Source organism: Chanodichthys erythropterus, chromosome 8 (genome assembly GCF_024489055.1).
Source record: "Chanodichthys erythropterus isolate Z2021 chromosome 8, ASM2448905v1, whole genome shotgun sequence".
Taxonomy (NCBI): Eukaryota; Metazoa; Chordata; class Actinopteri; order Cypriniformes; family Xenocyprididae; genus Chanodichthys; species Chanodichthys erythropterus.
Window position 1 is genome coordinate 4952263 of NC_090228.1, and position 19826 is coordinate 4972088.

At 37.0% G+C, this 19826-nt stretch overlaps 1 protein-coding gene across 1 annotated transcript in view; it reads right to left on the minus strand.

Moving 5' to 3' along the window:
- The window catches only part of tmtc1 (transmembrane O-mannosyltransferase targeting cadherins 1), a 45783-nt gene that overhangs the window by 17235 nt on the left and 8722 nt on the right, over positions 1 to 19826 (minus strand). The window contains exons 3-8 of the mRNA XM_067391548.1: positions 14416 to 14489; positions 13592 to 13768; positions 7865 to 7946; positions 5819 to 5922; positions 5333 to 5411; positions 5141 to 5251 (exon numbers count right to left, since the gene is read on the minus strand). Coding sequence (XP_067247649.1) covers positions 5141 to 5251; positions 5333 to 5411; positions 5819 to 5922; positions 7865 to 7946; positions 13592 to 13768; positions 14416 to 14489 — 627 coding nt within the window. The remainder of the gene's footprint in view (positions 1 to 5140; positions 5252 to 5332; positions 5412 to 5818; positions 5923 to 7864; positions 7947 to 13591; positions 13769 to 14415; positions 14490 to 19826) is intronic.

Here is a 19826-nt window from a genome sequence, read left to right on the forward strand (position 1 = left end):
ACATTATTTACTGCCCAAGCAATACTTCCACTACAGAGCTTCCATATCTTTATTAGTGTTATTTGAGTGTGTGTATCCTTGAAATATGAGCTAGCGTTGTTTTTATCGATGTATAAGTTCATTAAATTTGACAGTTGAGGATTGAAGGGTCAATACAGAGATATGAATTGGATATGAAATCTGAGCTAGAGCGAGAGAGGTTGGGGTGGTGTAGGGGGTGAAATCATAACTGTATCATGCTCGGTTTATTTTGAATAGGCCGATACGCTGCTAAAAAGGTAAACAATATTACCACAGCCATTGTCTGGAGTTTCATTCCCATATCCACAAACAATATATGAATGTTTTAATATTGATTTCTGCCTTCCAGTCCATCAAAAACGTTAATTAACTTGAGGTTCAGCAACAAATGTGCAGACATCCTGACATGCAACAACTGTACCCAGAAATAAACAAAATGTGCTGATAATATTCACGGTCACAAATCAGTACAATCAACTCTTTGTTTGTGTCTTTGTGTGTTTTGCATGAGATAATTAGCCTAGTAAACATTCCTGAGGAGACAGATTGGAAAGTAATCAGGATGAATCGCTGGCACAGCTGATCAGGTCTTACATGATGAAGGCGTGGCCATATTTCAGTGAAAACTATGCTTTTTAAGTTCAATTCAAAAGAGCTACATAGTTCAATGCATGATATAAATTTTTCTGATATTTTATTATATATATTATATATATATATATATATATATATATATATAAGATAAAAAAATTAATTGCATGCGTTAACACATTAATTTTGACAGATATATTAAAAATATTTATCGCAATTAAAGCTGGATCCATTTTTCCAGTCATCCTTTAGCTAGCGTTACATTACATGACCACACTATCATTCATTTGAGTGCTATTAAACCATTTAACTTAAATCTGTACTAGCGTGCTGTCTGTGAATCTCTTTATTCATTTTATGTATATTTCCTACCTGTTAGATCAAATCTTTAAAATATATAGTCTTTATGTTGTTTCTACATTAATTTGGAGATTAAATGTAAAATTATTACAATATAAAAATATATTAAAAACTTTAATGTTAGGTGCGTCAATACCCCTTCAATACAAATTGAAAGCAACATAAACAGACAGAAAGAAGCAAAACCAGACAACACTCATATACACAGAGCCTACAAGCTTATGTTTTTCTGGGAAATATTAGAGGGCTAAAGCTGGGTCATGAGAATGATGATAGCTTTGGCATTATCCTTTTTGCCAGTTGCCATCTGTTGTCATGGCAGCACAAACAGAGGTCATCCGCAGAACCCAAAATGTCACTGGGCCAAACTCCATTCACAGGCACACTAAAGACTTATTTTGGTTCTTCCCCTCAGCACTTCCTTTATTCTCTTTCACCTTGACTTTTCAGCCCTTCAGTTCCTTTCTATCATCTTTCCCCTTCCAGAGGTAAGAAGCATAGTTGTGTGATAATACAAGACGCTGCCACTGATATAATGCTACAAGTATAGTCCTTGATAAAAAACGAGGAGCACAAAAATGAAGTCGAAGATTATAAAGAAATTTAGATTTAACATTACAAAATTTGGATCATGTGTCCAGCATGATTTGAAAAAGATTCAAAGATCTTCAATGTAAGCAAGAACCTCTGATTGCGTTACAGAGGAGTCTGTACAAAGTTTGAACAGTGTTATTTTTGTTATTTTAGTATTATTTAAATACTAAGACTTTGTATACAGTTTGAACTGATCCTCCAGTCCACTTGTGAAACATTTATAGAATATGAAATCTGAAATTGTTGTCTCTATAAACGGAATGAGAAAACCAGTTTTTTTTCCTATATTAAACATTTGCACACATCTACACACCTCAACTCAATCAGTAAAAGGAGCAGGCAGTTTACTGACATTGGTCTGCCAGCTTGTCTCAGACACACATATGAATTATTCAGTCAGTAGATATGAGATCTGCTGATCAGGGACTGGAATATTCTCTCTCTCTTTCTCTTTCCCTCTCTCTCAGTTTCTTTATGTGGAGTCGGATCAGCCATTCTAGTAACGAGGAAACACACTGCCTATTTCTTTCCACAAACTCAAGGACTGGAACAGAGAAATGTGAACATTTCTAAAAGATCCCTCAAGGACACCGCCAACACAGCGGCAAACAACTAAAAGAGCATTCTGGGGGTCGACGAAACCTGACTGACATCCTCTCGCAGTTCCTCAAATGTTTTATAAAATGAGCCTGTAAATGTTTTATTGGTGGCTGAAGCTCTCAAGGTCTCATAAAACCTTGAATGCTTTGCTATTATCTGTTTTATTCTTACTCATTTTGGCTTGTTCAGTGCATAGAAATCCCTGATAGCACACATACATCACTGAGATGTCTATTTGATGTCTGCATTTACATCTGAAAGAGTGTTTGCTCATCTGCAATATGTCTCTAAAGGAAGGAACACACCAAGCTGACGAACTAGCGGCGACGAAAGCAGATTGCGGGGATGGCTCACGTCGGCAGCGTCTGGATCCAAAGTTGCCCTGACACAACAAACTGACGCTTGACAGCCGACGGCCAAGTAGCACGTCCATTCTGCATCTGAGTAAGATGAAATGCCTTTCCGTACCAGCAGGTGGCAGTAGCCAGAATGATCAGATGGCCTGACGGACCTACGGGCGAGTATTTATAGCCATTTACGTGTTTTTTTTTCCTTTTATAGTACCGCCAAATATGCTGACTTTGGTGAAAATATCTCATTCCGTTCACAAGATATAACCATTTTAGTAAAAGTGGAACGTTTTGGCGGCCCTTAGGACTGTGAATCAAAATTTCAACCTTTTTTTGATAATTATTGACAATGAGACTCCAGAGAATCTTGCTGCACTGGTTTGGTTCCGATCATGTCAAAAACCTAGGACTAGTTCGCAAAAGTAGTTTTTTCAAAAAATCCAACATACCCAAAATTTTCGCCATAATGGCGAGTGATCCCAAGAATGCATTTTATCCGTCTTGAGCCAAGGATTCCAACAGCATAAGTCACTTGAGCCTAATTGCCTGATTTACACTTCTGCATCAAGTGTACGCCATAGCTACGGAATAGGCTGTGTGTAGCATAATGCGTCAATTCTACGCGGACCGCGCTGTGATTGGTCGGCTAGAACCCTTCCCTCTGGTTAAAAAACTGGCGCAGAGCAATCGGAGAAGAGTGAGCGTTTTCAACTTCCATAGGAATGAAAAATTGCTCTGTTTCAGGGGACATACTGCAAGTCATACTGCAACAAAAGTCGTTACCTATTTGCCGCTTCTATTTGTAAGCTTCTCTGACAATGTACATGACAAGATGCTTCTTCGGCTTGATACTCAACATGACCGCGGACAGTGCCTACTAGTGGTCTGCATGCACTTCGACGTGGACTACGACACAGAAGTATAAATGAAAACAGACGCGTAGCCTACGGCGCAGAGCCTATGGCGTATGTCCGACGCAGAAGTATAATCATCCTTAAAGGGCCTCTATGTAATAATGACACCCAGTGTTCAAAATAGGTACTGCAGTCCAAATTCAAAATATTGTTTGGCCCGCCCCCTCGTTCAAAGACGCGGTTGCCAGCAACAATAGGGAGTGCAATTGACAATGAACGCTGAGGAGACTTGCACACTGTAAGCTGATGAGTTGATTTATCTGTTTTAATATGCTGTTGTTCATAGAGATATTTAGATGGATGCAGAGGGTTTTAGGTCAGGTAGAATCTGCGATTCTCTGACCGATTTGTTTGCTGGTTTCCATGGCTACAATACACGATGTTTTCCGCCAACTGGCAACCTGTGATGTCGAAATACTATTGGATAAACTGGCAGCACATGTTTCACACAGACCAAAACAAAAGCAGACATTCCGACACGGAACGCATATTTTCAAAGTAGAATATCTGGCTGTAGCATTGTTTTTCTGAGAAACAAATAGGTGAACTCAGCATGTTTCCTAAATATCTGCAAACATATTGGGATATTTTTAAGCTTTAATAAAGTAAAAATCTTACATAGAGCCCCTTTAAGCGTAACGGTTCAGTTTCAAGTCTCTACAACTTACGGTTTGGTCTGCCTGATCACTTTTAGGGGAGAATGCTGATCCTTGGAAAATGTAACAATTACAATAAGGTTTCAGAACCCCTAACTATAACTATTAGTATCCAAACTAACAGACAATATCGTTCTGTTTATTCTAAGTGCGCGCTGCAGTTTAAGTCATCTGTTGCTTTTAAATGCTAAAGCTGTTTTAAGCAGGATGGATTCTGATTGGCTGTCAATGTGTTTATCGTTCATCAGCTGGAAAAAAAATCATTATAAAGCGATTCCTGCGATATTATTTCTCTGTGCCGTTATTGTTATAGTTGTGGTGTGAACTCTGCTATTCTTTTAAAATCAGAATGATTTTTATTTTATATGTTATTGTCCTTGGTCTGAACAGACCTTAAGACAGGTAGGAACTGTGACTGTTTGGTCAAAGATTTTTTTATTCAGGTATTTTCAAATATTATAAAATGCTTAACAAAGGTCTTTGACTGCAACAACAAAGTTGATGTTTTTTGGCTGAAACTATAATGGTGCTAATAAAGATTTGCAAGCAGTTTCGGTACTTTTAATTTTTCCAGTGTCTTTGATGCTAAAATTACATTTATATGCCATATGAAAATGTATTAATTTCACCGTCAGCGTATGTGCCTCACAAAATTTGCATGATCGAGATGAGCAGAAATAATCCCCTGAAGAACTGAATAACCTATTAAAAAAAAAAAAAAAAAAAAAATCAAGTGCAACCTGCGTGAGGAAAGTGTGCATTAGCTCACGGCAAACATCTGCTTCACGTGAGCTTTTGCACTCATTTACACAATCGCTGAAATTTTTCAAGGGTTGCTATGGCGATGAGTTGTGAAGAATTGCGTTGGGAGCGCATGGAAGGGAAGAACGACTGAACAGTGGGATGTGAGACAGCATGAGTGAAGGCTTTTATGCCCATCAAAACAGGAAAGGTACGTTAGTGTGTGTGTTTTTCATAAATTATGACAGATCGAGTCTGTGGAGACGTGGTCTCGGCGGTTTGTCTTGACATGTGGAAATGTGTGCGCGCTCACCTGTAGGCGTGTAACGCAGTTCAGGCTTAGAGCCAGCATGACGAAAGCCAAAGTCAGGGAAGCAATATTCCGTCCGTCCCACAGAGACTCCACTAAAGTAATGCTTCCTACCTGTCAATCACAAATCATGCAATCATCAAACATTTATTAGTATGTCATTTTTTTCAGTGTGTATCTGTTGATGCCATTTACCTGCCAGTCGTAGCAAAGCACTATGGGAGCCAGTAAGAGCCAGGCATTGAAGGAGAGCAGGTAGCAGTATGTAAGAAACCTAAAAAGACAGCAAAGATTTGCTTAATGATTAAATGTAATGTTTAAAAATTCGTAAAACGATTTTTACATTTTCTGAAGAAAATGAATGAGGTGATATAATGCTAAGACTGTTCTGGGTTACTAAGCAGTTACTAGAATATTCTGGGTGGTAGCTAGGGCGCTGCTATGGTATTTTCAATGGTTTCTTTCTGACTCAAGTGAGATCTAACCCCAAACATGTCATAAAATAGGTATTTTAAAGGGTTAGTTCACCCAAAAATGAAAGTTCTTTCTTCATTTAAAAGGTATTTTAATGAAATCACTCGGATAATATTAATAGTCCTTACATAAGATAATTAAAGTAGATCAAATCAGAGCCGTAGTTCACTGATAAGCCACGCAATATCGCGTTCAATATCGACTGACCTGGTGAGCAGATATGGAGAGAAGGATGCTGGATTGTCTTGCTCTGAGAACAGCGGCATGGATCCACCCATCAACCATAAGCGGAAAGACATGATGACTGTAACCTGCAGAAAAACGCAGTGAAAAAAAAAAACTAGCTTCAAATAAGCCCATGAGGTCATGGGGTTTGAACTGTCAATGCTGATTTAAATGGAATAAAAATGATTCTTGAAAATAATAAACCAATAATAAAATAATAAAAACAAGAAAATAAAATAATAAAATTAAATAGGTATATAAAAATAAAAAGGTTTATAAAAATAATATAAATAACTAAACATTAAAGGCACAATATGTAATTTCCGCTGCTAGAGGTCGCTTTTTCAAAACAAAGGCGTAGCTTGATGACGCCTTGATTTCGCTGAATCATGGGAGGTGTTGTCTTCACATCTACAGCCGGTGAAAAAGAATCTGACAAGACTCGGGCAGAAATCATATTCATGGATGAGCTAATGTATTAAAGATTTATTAACATTACTGTAGTATGAAGCAGGGTGTGGCTGAAAGCCGTTGGAGCGAAACGAGGCCGCTGGAGCGACTGCTAATGAGAGACGAGCACGACACACTGCAGCTTTTATTGTGCCGCAGACAAGCACTTCTGCTTCTTCCGTCATGTGTATGTGGGGTAACACAGCTCTGTTTTATCATATTAGATACATTTGTGTGTTGAAAGTTGTTATAATGCTACTCTGAGCGTTCGCTCGGCGGCTGCTATGAGACACTTGGTGCACACTGCAGTAAGCTAGATCGATATTAGGCATGGTAAAACGTGGTACTCACGGTAAATCAAGAAAACGAGATTTAAACAATAAGACTTTTTTGACTCTGTTGAGCTATATAACAATGATTAGTTTTCTGTCAATGAATGTATCCAAATAGTTGCTCCCCTGTGTAATAAAACGCATAATATATTTGGTGTTTCCGTGGTTTCTACAAAATAAAACCGGCAATCGAGGGTAACACGGGTATGATGTCATTGATAGGCGACGCACAGACACGGTCTGTGTCTTGGTTAAATTTGCTCAACAAAACATACTGTATAACATTCTTCTAGTGGTTTCTGGATATTTTAACACAGAAATCTTACATATTGTGCCTTTAAATAGGTGCATGTATAATTAATTTTTTTTTTGAAGAAAAAAAAAAAGAAAGCCAGTAAATTGTAAATACAAATACACTAAGAGTCTATTTTCCCAGCTTTTAGTTGTTTGCAAGAATATATAGATGTGTTCAAAGCAAACAGACATGAACTAAAAGACACAAAAATGTGATTATGATTGATTACATGGGGTTAAAATTCGAAGTATAATCCAGCCCAGATTATTAACCACTAGGGTTGTAAAGGGGTGGAAAATGTCCATGGGAAGTTAAGATGGGAAATTCTGGAAATATTCCAAGTTGGAAACTTTATGGAAATTATGGGAATTAAAGGGAATTAATTGGAAGATTGTGGTAATTTTTACAGTCTGTATCATATACAAACATAAATATAAACATTTTGTTTGATCATAAACAGACTAAACTAATAAACTAATACAAATTAAAAAAATTACATTTTTGATGCGATCGAATTGTTTACTGAACAACAAAAAGCATGAATGTTGAATAAAATAAACAGATTTCTTATAATCCCACCCAAAAAGTCCCATTCAAAATGTAAAATGAAAGCAGATTCAGGGGTGTGTGAGCTATTTGCATGTGATTGAGGAAAGAGCAGGGTAGAAATTCAACTGAATTTGCATTCAATTTGGTTGTTTTAACCAAGATTATGCTGCAGATGTTTTCAACTACTGTACATTTAAGTTCTCTGTTATAGGCTAACCTGCAATTTTGCAAATTTCCAGTTTATTCCCATTAATTCCCATGGAACGTTTCCAACTTTGAAAATTCCCGGAATTTTGCAAATCACTAGGTAACTGCACATTATAAGGAATAAAAGCTAAATTCAGAATGTGCATTGCCAAAAGAAGCATTGCAACATTTGGCAGTAAAAATGTAGCTACTTACATGTAACGAGATGACGCAAGCTCGTTTGACAAACGGGCAGGAAATTCTGACGAGCTCCTTCAACCCAGAACGCGACAGGTGCCTGGAACGAAAGCATAACCAGATGTGACAGTCGTTTAACGACTCCATAACTCAATCAGCTGATGAACGCATTTTCATTCATTACTGACTTAATCAAACCATCAGTGAATTACTTTACGGGTATATTAATCTGTTAACTGTTACTCTCAATTAATTACCTCTACATCTTGGAAAACAGAGCTGCAAGAAAACAAGAGAAAACACACATGCCCTCACAGCCCTCTTTTAAAAGACTTTAAAATGGCACTCTAAACTGGAACGCCGTCATCCGTCTTTGAGAGTGCCGGGATGTACAGTGAATTTTAATTCAGCGTGACATGACACCATGACAGCTGTGACTGGAAATGTGGGGTGAGATGAATGAAAGAAAAGAAGAGGCGAGAGAAGGAGGTGGGGGAGGAATGGAGCTCAGGCAGTACATCGCACTTCTGCTGATTGATTCAGTAAAGAGCTGGAGAGAGCTCAGCTTAATGAATGTGTGTGTGCATCATTGCTTTTCAGAGCGTATTGTACTCCAGGGATCGGTAACCGTGCTCAAAGACAGCACGGTATTTTAAAAAACGCAAGAATCCCTTCTCTATCCTTGCCTTTCATTGCTATTTCCATTATTATGCCATTTTTTGTTTTGTTAAAAGAAAATGAGAAGGGGTTTTATACTGAACAAAGAATGTTTAAAACTCAAATAATAATAATAATAATAATAAAAAAATTCACATTCTTGTTCTTATTGTGATCAATTCATCAGTGCATGTTCTGATGTAGATTTCATAAAAATATAAACCCTCAAAATATCTCTGCCTTTTAAACAACTTTCCTTTTCTGATGACATCAAGGCCACCAAGTCTCAACCAATGGAGAAGTTCCCAGTCTTATTGTAAACAATTCATTTGACCACATTATTCCAAGGAAATTAAAATATAAAATGTAGATTTCATCAAAATATAAACACTTTTTCTGCCTCTGAAACGACTTTCCTTTTCGGATTACATCACCAAGACCACCAAGTTTCAGCCAATGGGAGCTGGTCATGCTTCAGAAGGGGAGGAGTTCTGCACAAAACGGAAACTGGCGCGGCAATAAAATAAAAATGTCACATTTTTTCCCTCATTAAATATCTACTTTCACTTGGAAATATATCACTTTATGGAAGTCAAACAGGTTGTAAATGCAGTTCCATTTTACATTTTTGCCACCATACTTAATTAGACACCCAAATATGAATACACAAATAGCGTTAACATCTGCTGTGCCATTAAATGCATTATAGCTGCTTAGGAATAAGACAATTATGGTACGTCAACTCCTAACAGCAATAATCCAGATTAACAAACATTTTAATGGAATTGGGAGCATTTACTTAATTAATGTCAGCCATTTGTGAGGCGCTTGTAACTGATACTCCTATGAATATTGCACTGGTGTAGAGTTACAGGAGAGAAAACAAATGTCAGCTTATGCATTTAATAATAACAAAGCCCAAAGGAGACACTCCACCCCCTCACTGCAAACACACACTCACCAAAACGTACACTGAGAGACAGCATGTCTGCAAGCATTATGACGACTATCAGTCACAATCACACACTCACACACTCCACACTGTGAGTGTGTGTGAGAGAGTTTGTGTCTCGTGTCCTCCCCAGGGTCACGGGTAGCAGCAAAGGTTTATGGGCACTTTTGAAAATCAAATAAAGCTACAGAGCCCTCATTCCCCAGAGGGAGACGCAGACGGAAAGAGGAACCTTTCCTTTGCTCTTCTTCAAGGCTGCGGAGAGTTTTCATGCCTGCCAGCGACCCACAGCCCATGTCACTCTGTTTGTGTCCCAGATGTTCTTTTCTGCCATCACTGAAGCTGTGTCTGTTAAAACTCCTGACTAGCTCATAAATATTCCTTAAATCTAATAATGTACCTAATAAATATACATGGCATGTTCATTGAAAAACAGCATTTTTATTACTTTTTCAACAAATGGTTAGTGAAATGAGATGCTCAGTCACTAGAAAAATGTCGCTCATCAACCTGAGGAGGTCAAAAAAAATAAAAATCATAATTCACAATTTATATTTTTACCGAAGAAGGTAAAACGTTTTTTTTTTTTTATAGGACAATAATGTAGTGGGTTAAACAGGGTTATATTCTAAATTGTTGAGAACTAAATATTTCGTTAAAGCTAAATATAATAAAATATTAGTTAAAATTTCATTGAATGGTATAAGTTTGAGGAATATAGTGGAGAATCTGAAAACCTTTGAGAACGTAAAAAAAACATTTAAGGGTTGGATAGAGTAATATGGTTCTTTTAAACCCACTTTACATTCCGGTTAATTTTATTTTAGATGATAAATTATATAACATATCCAAAAGCTTTCACAACAGACCCCACTGCTTAAAAAAAAGATAAAAGTTGTGGAATATGGCATATGCTCTTACATAAACACAAATAAACATGAAAAATATCATATTATCCATATTAAACGTCTTAATAATGGATTAAAGGAGCTTTTGCTACTGGATGTTTGATGTCATGTTTATCTCTGGGGTCTCTGCCATCCCTGAGGTTATTCGCTCTGTGACTAATGCGGAGGAACAGATGCATGTCTTGTGTTTTTGATCTCTGCAGAACACATGGGAACGTTGAGAAACTCTACTGCACAAACATAGCTGGCGCTGAACATAATTTAACCGATTGGTGCTGTAGCGATATGTATTAGACAACATCACGCATTACTGCAAAGTGATAAATAGGGACGAATGATGTATCACAGATGTTGCAACTGGCCACACAACTTTCCCAATTATTTGCAAACATGTTCTGAGTGGTTTCTAGGGTGTTTCTAAGGTGTTCTGAGTGGTTTAAGTGGATACTTGAGCATTAAAAGTGATTAAAATACTGTTAGGACTGTCAAAAATAAAATTATGCATTGACAACTACCACTTAGACCTCATGACCATAAACAATGGTAAATATTTTGTTAAAGCTAAATATTATATTTTTGGAAATTAAAATTTTAGGTAATAATTAAAAATTGTTTCATTGTATGGTATAAATTCAAGATTATAAATCACAGATGTTGCATCTGACCAGATACTTTCCCTTTTATTTGCAAACATGTTCTGAGTGGTTTCTAGGGTGTTTCTAGGCAGCTGCTAAAATGTTCTGAAGTGGTTGCTAGGGCATTAGGAGTAGTTAAAAAGCTGTGAGGACTGTTAATTGTTTTATTGTATGGTATAAATTCAAGAATTATAAATCACAGATGTTGCAGTTGGCCAGACAACTCTCCCTATTATTTGCAAATGTGTTCTGAGTGGTTTCTAGGGGGTTTCTAGGAGATTACTAAGGTGTTTTAAGTGGTTGCTAGGGCATTAGAAGTGGTTAAGATTAACTGTTAAGACTGTTAATGTCATAATAAAACCATGCATTGACAACTACTGTTTACTCATAAACATGAACAATGGTATTAGTTAAAAAATAAATATATTACATTTAAAATAACATTTATTTCGTTCTCCTCTACCCATAAGTTTCTCTGTAAGCCCTAATGGAGCAAAGCTGGTGCAGCAACTTATTAGCCTGAGGGAGAGGAATGAGCATGGGATTGTGTGCGAATGTTTGCACACAGCGTTCAAGGATCAGTCTGGTATCTCAGTCGTGTGTCTGCTTCAGTAATGAGAACCCAAGGGCCAGTCAAGGGTCCCTCTCTATTTCTCACTCTCCGATGAGCCCCTTTGTTCAGCTTTTCAAATTCTCGGAGAGTGCAGACCCACTGGACACAGAGCAAATTTTAAGTAGCTGAGACTGTAATTGAAGCAAATGAGGTTCACACTAAGTGAGAGAGAGAGAATGAGAGAGTTTGAATTGAGTCGGAGAGTGCGATTGCTGTTTGTCCCGCCTGATTGACTCTCTTTGAATGCCAATTACCGCCACAGCCGAACGAAAGAGCCGAGCTGTAATTGGAAGATTGCTTTGTGTATTCTCCATCGCAGATCTGTGTGCTGATCTTTGGCTAGATTGTCTGCTCGCACAATTTGTTTGGTACCAGTCAAACAGGAAGTCATCATTTAATTTATTAAAGAAGCGAAAAAACTAATTAGCTGTAGTGATTCAAAAAAAAAAAAAAAAAAAGAGTAGGCGATAAATAGACACGTTGTGATGCAAATTTTGTCATTTGTGGTCATGATGCAACATGATGATGATTTAGCTATATTAGATTATATTATATTATTTTTTTACTTTTTGTATGGTACATAGTATAGTATTTAACATATGTATCGCAACATTTTTGAATTTGATCTGAAATAGCTTAACAGGTTTTAATTTTCAGAATTAATTTTTTGATCATTTTACATTTATATTAAACATTTTTAATCTGATTCAAATAATCAACAAAAAAATGTATCTACTTACTTTTATTCAAACCTAATTTTATATATATATATATATATATATATATATATATATATATATATATATATATATATATATATATATATATATATATATATATATATATATATATATATATATATATATATACACACACACACAAACTTTATATATTAACAAACAATATTAGTGCTGTCAAAACGATTAATCATGATTAATCACATCTAACATAAAACTTTGTATATACTATATACTATATATATATATATATATATATATATATATATATATATATATATATACACACATACACACTTACAAACTTATGTTAGATGCGATTAATCATGATTAATCGATTTGACAGCACTACTTTATGTTTACTAATACATTTAAATATATATAAAAAAATGCTACATAGAGATGGAAAGATATAAGTTATAAGTGAATTTATTAAAAATGATATTTTACACTAATTTATAGAAATTAACTGATCCTAACACTGTGTTTTTGTACGTGAAAGTAACCCAATGGCATATTTGCATGCATTTTAGAAATGGCTAAAAATAAAGCATATTAAATCATTGCACTATTCATGATGTGAGTATTTCTGGTACAGTCAACAAAATCTTTGTTAATATATTTTGTGAATATTCAATAGCATAAATGCAACATGCTAAATCGGTTTCCTGAAAGGACGCGACCCGAGGTCAGACTGTACGTCTGCATGCTAAGCTAATTTTCAGGCAGTACATACAACCAGTCAATGTATGTCTAGGGACCGTCGATTGTTAACTGCCTCCTAATGAATTTAATGAGTGTCTGCGCTATGTGATCCGACCGCATGTGATGAATATGTATTGGTCACTGATGGCACCGTCTCAGCCTTGGGTTGAAGATTGAAAGCACATGGCTGCTCCGATGCCCCGGCCACAGTGGAATTCTCAATAAACATTCCGTGGAAGATTCCGTTATAGACAGAGACAGACGGCCTTCTTGAGCCACTTCTATATACAGCACGCCAGAAATGATTAGAAATGATTGCTATTTCAAAACTAAATGAAAAAGATGATCTTAAAACTTGATCGACCAATCAAAGACAATTTGGGAAAAGTGATACAATTTGATAGATGACGTCATGTTGTCATGCATGCTGAATGTAAAAATATCAACACAGTGACACCCAGTGCCCCGTGAAGCCATGCCAGCCAACAATAATTAAAATCTGCTAATAATCTAGAATAGCGAGCATACAAACACTTACAAGATGAGCGGCTTGCGGCAGAGCACCAGGAAATCATAGAGGATGCACACACCAAACACCGTAATGCCAGTCTCTTTCACCAGCATGGCACAGGTGCCCAACAACAGACTGAGAGCCAGAGACAAGACTGACACTGTAGGGGGAAACTCGTCTGCCGTTCTGCTCGCTGACACACTCCTGAAAGACAAATAGAAGTCACCATATTATGCTACCGTTCAAAAGTTTGGGTCAATTTTTTTTTTTTTTTTTTTAAAGAAATTTATACTTTTTTTCAGCAAGGATGCATTAAATTGATCAAAAGTCACAGTAAAGACATTTATAATGTTACAAAACATGAAGCAGCACTGTTTTCAACACTGGTAATCATAAATGTTTCTCGAGCAGCAAACCAGCATGTTAGAATGATTTCTGAAGGGTCATGTGACACTGAAGACTGGAGTAATGATGCTGAAAATTCAGCTTTACCATTACAGGAATAGATTATGTTTTAAAATATATTAAAATAGAGAACAATTACATTAAATTGTAGTAATATATCTCAGTAATACTGTTGTACTTATTTCGCTCAAGTAAATGCAGCTTGAGCATTACTAATAATTTGGTAAACAATTCGTATTGAACACATCATGAAATCTAAAATTTCGTCGAGGTTCAGTATGATAAGATTAAAAAAATTATATTTTGGATACAAATGAATGGATAATAAATTGTTTAGTTTTTATAATTATGATCAATTATTCAATTGTGTAATTGATGCATTATATGTTCATTGTCAGATCATTGTCAGTTTTTTTTACACCCTAATGGAAAATACTCTGGGTTACCTAATATAGGAGAGAAAGGCCAGGAGGAACAACATGCTGGCTAATACATCTGCTCTCCCAACGATCCCAGACACCTGTAACACACAAGTACGATACACTTATAATCCATCATGTTAATGTAACAAAACTGTTCAGATCAACAAAACATATCAAAGCCACAGAGTCATTTTATCAACATAAAGACATTCAAATTGTTATCTTTATTACATCAACCGTGAAAGTCTGGCACTGGGTTTGCCGATAGGTCCACTAGCCATCTACATCTATATTCAGCCCATAAACACAGCAATATACCACACTGATACAGGCTATATATATATATGCATGCTTACTGTACGGCTCCTGTATGTCACCGCAATCATCATTACCTTAATTGCAATCCTCATCCATCAAAACTTTACTAGCGAGACGCTGGTTTGCTTAATCCAGCCAAGAAAGGTAGTTTGCGTATCATTGGCTATACAGCGGTGGGATGTTTTGACATTCCATTCAGACTTTACTTCACACAGCGCAATGCGTGAAGGTTCGCACCATTCAGAAACAGTCACAGAATATGACAGAGCTTGTGTTTTAAAGCGAAGCACACACTGGAATGAATAATTCACTGAAAAAGCAAAGTGAGCTATCAGCAAACTGACCTATCAGCAAACCTAGAGCCAGACTTTCCCAGTTGCTGTAATAAAGCACTGTTTTAAATGTCAATGTCATTGAGCCTCCCTTCCAAAATGGTTTGAGCGGTGACGCCCATTCCTGATGTCATCCTACATTATTTTCACTTCCATTGTGGCAGCTTTGCAATAGAGGGTGGTGTAAAAGTGTGAATGATAGGAGGAAAGGGTGGATAAATATATGTGTGTGCTTGTTTGCAATGCATGATCACATCTTTATAAGACAAATGGAGGAGAGCAAAGTCAAATGAGTGGGAAGAAATAGTGGGAAGTAGAAAATGAAAACGTGAGGGCAAGAGGGAGAGAGATTTATTTCCCTGGCGCTGTCTGCTCTTTCCCTGTATCTTCCCATCCCCCTAAAAACATACACCATCCTTAACATCCTCCTCTCCAATCTGTTTTCATGCACTTTTTTCCTCCTTGTTTTTGCCAGAGGCACAAATGTTAAAATGATCCCACAGTTGACACACTTCACATCTGGAGGGTTTCTGAAGCCCATCCCCCCCAGAGGAAGAATTCCTTGGAATTATACACACACTTCCAGAAGACACACCCCGGAGCAACAGACCATACATGCACCGCTGGTGAGGGACGAGTGTGTGTGTGTGTTTTTGCACTACTCCGAGACATCATCTTCAGTGTAAACATATAAAAAGCCCACCGGCCCTTAATACAACTCAGCGTCTGTGTGGTATTACGGTCCAGCTGCTGTGTTTATGGGCTGAATATAGATGTAAATGTCTGGCTAGTGGACCTATCAGCAAATCTAGCGCCAGACTTTCACAGTTGCTGTAATAAAGCACTGTTGCAGACACAAAATCATCCATTAAAATCATGTATAAATGCTGCCTCTGGGTCATGTTGGAATAATAGTATTTATGAGATCATGAACACCACCCTAACGTTGTAATGGATGCAGCAGCTAGGGAATACTGCAGTATTGTTTATATTATCCATAATAATACATACACACAATTAAAATAAAAATGTAATTTGTCATAATAGTTCTAAATGAGAATTTTTACTATCAAAATAAACTGATGCACATCACATCACGTAATCATAAATGTCTGTGATTGTTACTAGGAACGTCCGTTAAAGGGTTAGTTACAGTAGATGCAAATCCATCCATTATAAAAGTAATCCATATGGCTCGAGGGGGTTAATAAAGGCCTTCTGAAGCGTTTTTGTAAGAAAAATATCCGGTGTCATGACAAACTTGGTCCTCCCTCGAAATCGGGTATCCTCTTAATGATTATCCTAAGTATATACGAATGATATTAATTTTAAATACGCACAGCTTACTATATAATGCGTATGAAAACACATTAGCGCATAATAAAACCAATTGAACATAATTTCTTACACTTGATTAACTGTTAATGAATAAATTATAATAGTAAAAGCCTATTAAGTGAATAACCGAACATCTTTAATTAGTTTTATTTATAACAGAAATATTTGGACATTTAACACTTAATTTAACAAATAATTTCATTAAAGATGTTTGAGAATATACGTAGGTCATTGGATTACTTTTGAGATGGATGGATGCGCTTTTTTGTGCTTCAAAATCTCACGCCCACTTCTACTTTTTTTAATGTAACTCAGATTGTGTTTGGCTGAAAGAAGAAAGACATACACCTAGGATGGCTTGAGGGTGAGTAAATTATGGGATAATTTTGTACACATACCGCATATGAACAGTGTGTTGTTTACGGTGAAGTAATTGTATTACTCACCACGTGTCCTTATAATGTTATTGTAATTTGTGTAAAATGCACTGCTGCACATCTACTGAAACATTTTGTTTAATACCTGTATATGGATTGAATGAAAAAACTCTAATCCAATCCAATCTAATCTAATCTAATATGACCGCACTCCTGATCTATGGTGTTTTAAGACATTTGGTCCAGGAAGTAGATCCATGGATCTCTAGGGTCCCTTCAAGAGAGTGTATTCAATTGCGATTTCTTCCCCTTGCAAAGACTGGCGTATAAATGCGCACACGCACACACACATCTGTGGGGTAATTGTAAATCAAGCTGGAGATCTGAAATGCTGCACTTCTCAGAAAGACCCACAGCTATACCTCATTTCAGCCAATTACCTAATTCGACAGGAATTCCTCAGAAACAGCTGCAGCCCTACCCTGCCAACGCAGAGGGTCCACACACGCACCCACACCATCCTGCAAAACTGCTGCAAAACCAAATCTATAAACAGTTTTTCCACTCACACACCTTTCAACCCCTGTAAATGTAAACCCTTGTTAGGACCAGATAGTGTGGAGAAACTTACACAAACACACTTTATCGCACATGCACAGCTGAAAGCCGAGCAGGCTGGACAGCAGCCGATGTTCCCGTGTGATTTTAAACAAACAGAACAAGTGTGCTAGAAAAGTTAAGATCAGGAAAATATGACTCATGCATTCAAACAGTATGGATAGAAGAATATAATTATGGAAAAAGTGTAAATAATGACCGGACAAAATGTATTTTTGAGTTACAAGACATCATCGGCAGTGGCCAGCGCCGGGTGCCGGTGGGTGGCTGTGAAGGAGGAAGTCCGACAGATGGTCAGCAGGTTGCAGAAGGCTTCAGTACAGTCTCCAGGGAGAGACAGAATGCCAGTGAACGGAGGCCTTTCATCCTCCATCATGAGTCTGCTGATGCCTGTCAAGTGATGCTCCTCTCGACTAACAACTAGCCAACAGCCTGCCGGCAGTCCCTTGCTGTGAGGACAAACCTGTGGTTACAAGCTGGGTGACGCACATGTCTTGTATGGGCTGGATCAGATGTAACCTGATGCCGGATATCATCTTCTATGATACTGACTCAACCCAGCTTCACTGGCACGAGCATCACAGTATATGCGCACTACCAGTTTGAAATAATTATAATTTTTGGTCCCACTTTGTATTAGGTGGCCTTAAAGGATTAGTTCACTTTAAAATGAAAATTTCCCCAAGCTTTACTCACCCTCCAGCCATCCTAGCCTAGGTTTATATGATATTCTGATGAATATGATCGGAGTTATATTAATAAATATCCTGATGCATCCAAGCTTTATAATGGCAGTGATAAGGACCAGCAACGAGTATAAAGCTCAAGAAAGTGAATCCATCCAACATACTGCACACGGCTCCGGGGGGTTAATAAAGGTCTTCTGAAGTGAAGCAATGTGTTTGTTTAAGAAAAAATATCCATATTTAGCAAGTTATAAAGTAAACTATCAAGCTTCCACCAAACCACCTTCCATATTCAACTTAAGAAGAAAGTGTAATGCCTCTGGCAGTTCAAAACGCTTAGGCTACATCCTATGCCATCCGTATTCAACTTACAAAAAAACTTAGATATTTTACTTTATAATTTGTTAAAGGTGCCATCGAATTGAAAATGTAATTTACCTCGGCATAGTTGAATAACAAGAGTTCAGTACATGGAAATGACATACAGTGAGTCTCAAACACCATTGTTTCCTCCTTCTTGTGTAAATCTCATTTGTTTAAAAGACCTCCGAAGAACAGGCGAATCTCAACATAACACCGACTGTTACGTAACAGTCGGGATCATTAATGTGTACGCCCCCAATATTTGAATATGCCAGCTCATGTTCAAGGCATTACACAAGGGCAGCCAGTATTAACGTCTGGATCTGTGCACAGCTGAATCATCAGACTAGGTAAGCAAGCAAGAACAATAGCGAAAAATGGCAGATGGAGCAATAATAACTGACATGATCCATGATATCATGATATTTTTAGTGATATTTGTAAATTGTCTTTCTAAATGTTTCGTTAGCATGTTGCTAATGTACTGTTAAATGTGGTTAAAGTTACCATTGTTTCTTACTGTATTCACGGAGACAAGAGCCGTCGCTATTTTCATTTTTAAACACTTGCAGTCTGTATAATTCATAAACACAACTTCATTCTTTATAAATCTCTTCAACAGTGTAGCATTAGCAGTTAGCCACGGAGCACCATCAAACTCATTCAGAATCAAATGTAAACATCCAAATAAATACTATACTTATGCGATTAGACATGCTGCATGATGAACACTTTGTAAAGATACATTTTAAGGGTTATATTAGCTGTGTGAACTTTGTTTATGCAGTGATAGAATCGAGAGCTAGGGAGGGGGCGGAGAGCGCGAGCAATTAAAGGGGCCGCAGCCTGAACCGGCACATTTCTAATTATGCCTAAAAATAGGCAGTTAAAAAAATTTATTTAAAAAAATCTATGGGGTATTTTGAGCTGAAACTTCACAGACACATTCAGGGGACACCTTAGACTTATATTACATCTTGTAAAAAAAACGTTCGATAGCACCTTTAAATATGATATATATATATGTCCTTCTTAACATACACATAACTTGTAAGAATGTCACTAACACTGATGGATGAACAGTATTGGTAAAGGTGTTACATAGCAGCCCCAAACTATTATAAATACAATAAAGTTAGTAGGTTGGTATGAGCCACCATAGTCATTAAAAATATAGAAAATAACAAAATTAGTGAAAATCAAGTGGTACTTTGTAAACTGCATAAACTAGTTGCCATAGTAAATACTAACATAAACTGTTAAAGGCACAGTATGTAATTTTCGCCGCTAGAGGTCGCTTATTCAAAACAATAACTAAGACATAAGGTGCGTCGGCGTCCCAATTTATTCTATGACGTTTTTAAGTACAAATAGTGTGAGTAGTGCATTCACACAGAAAATTT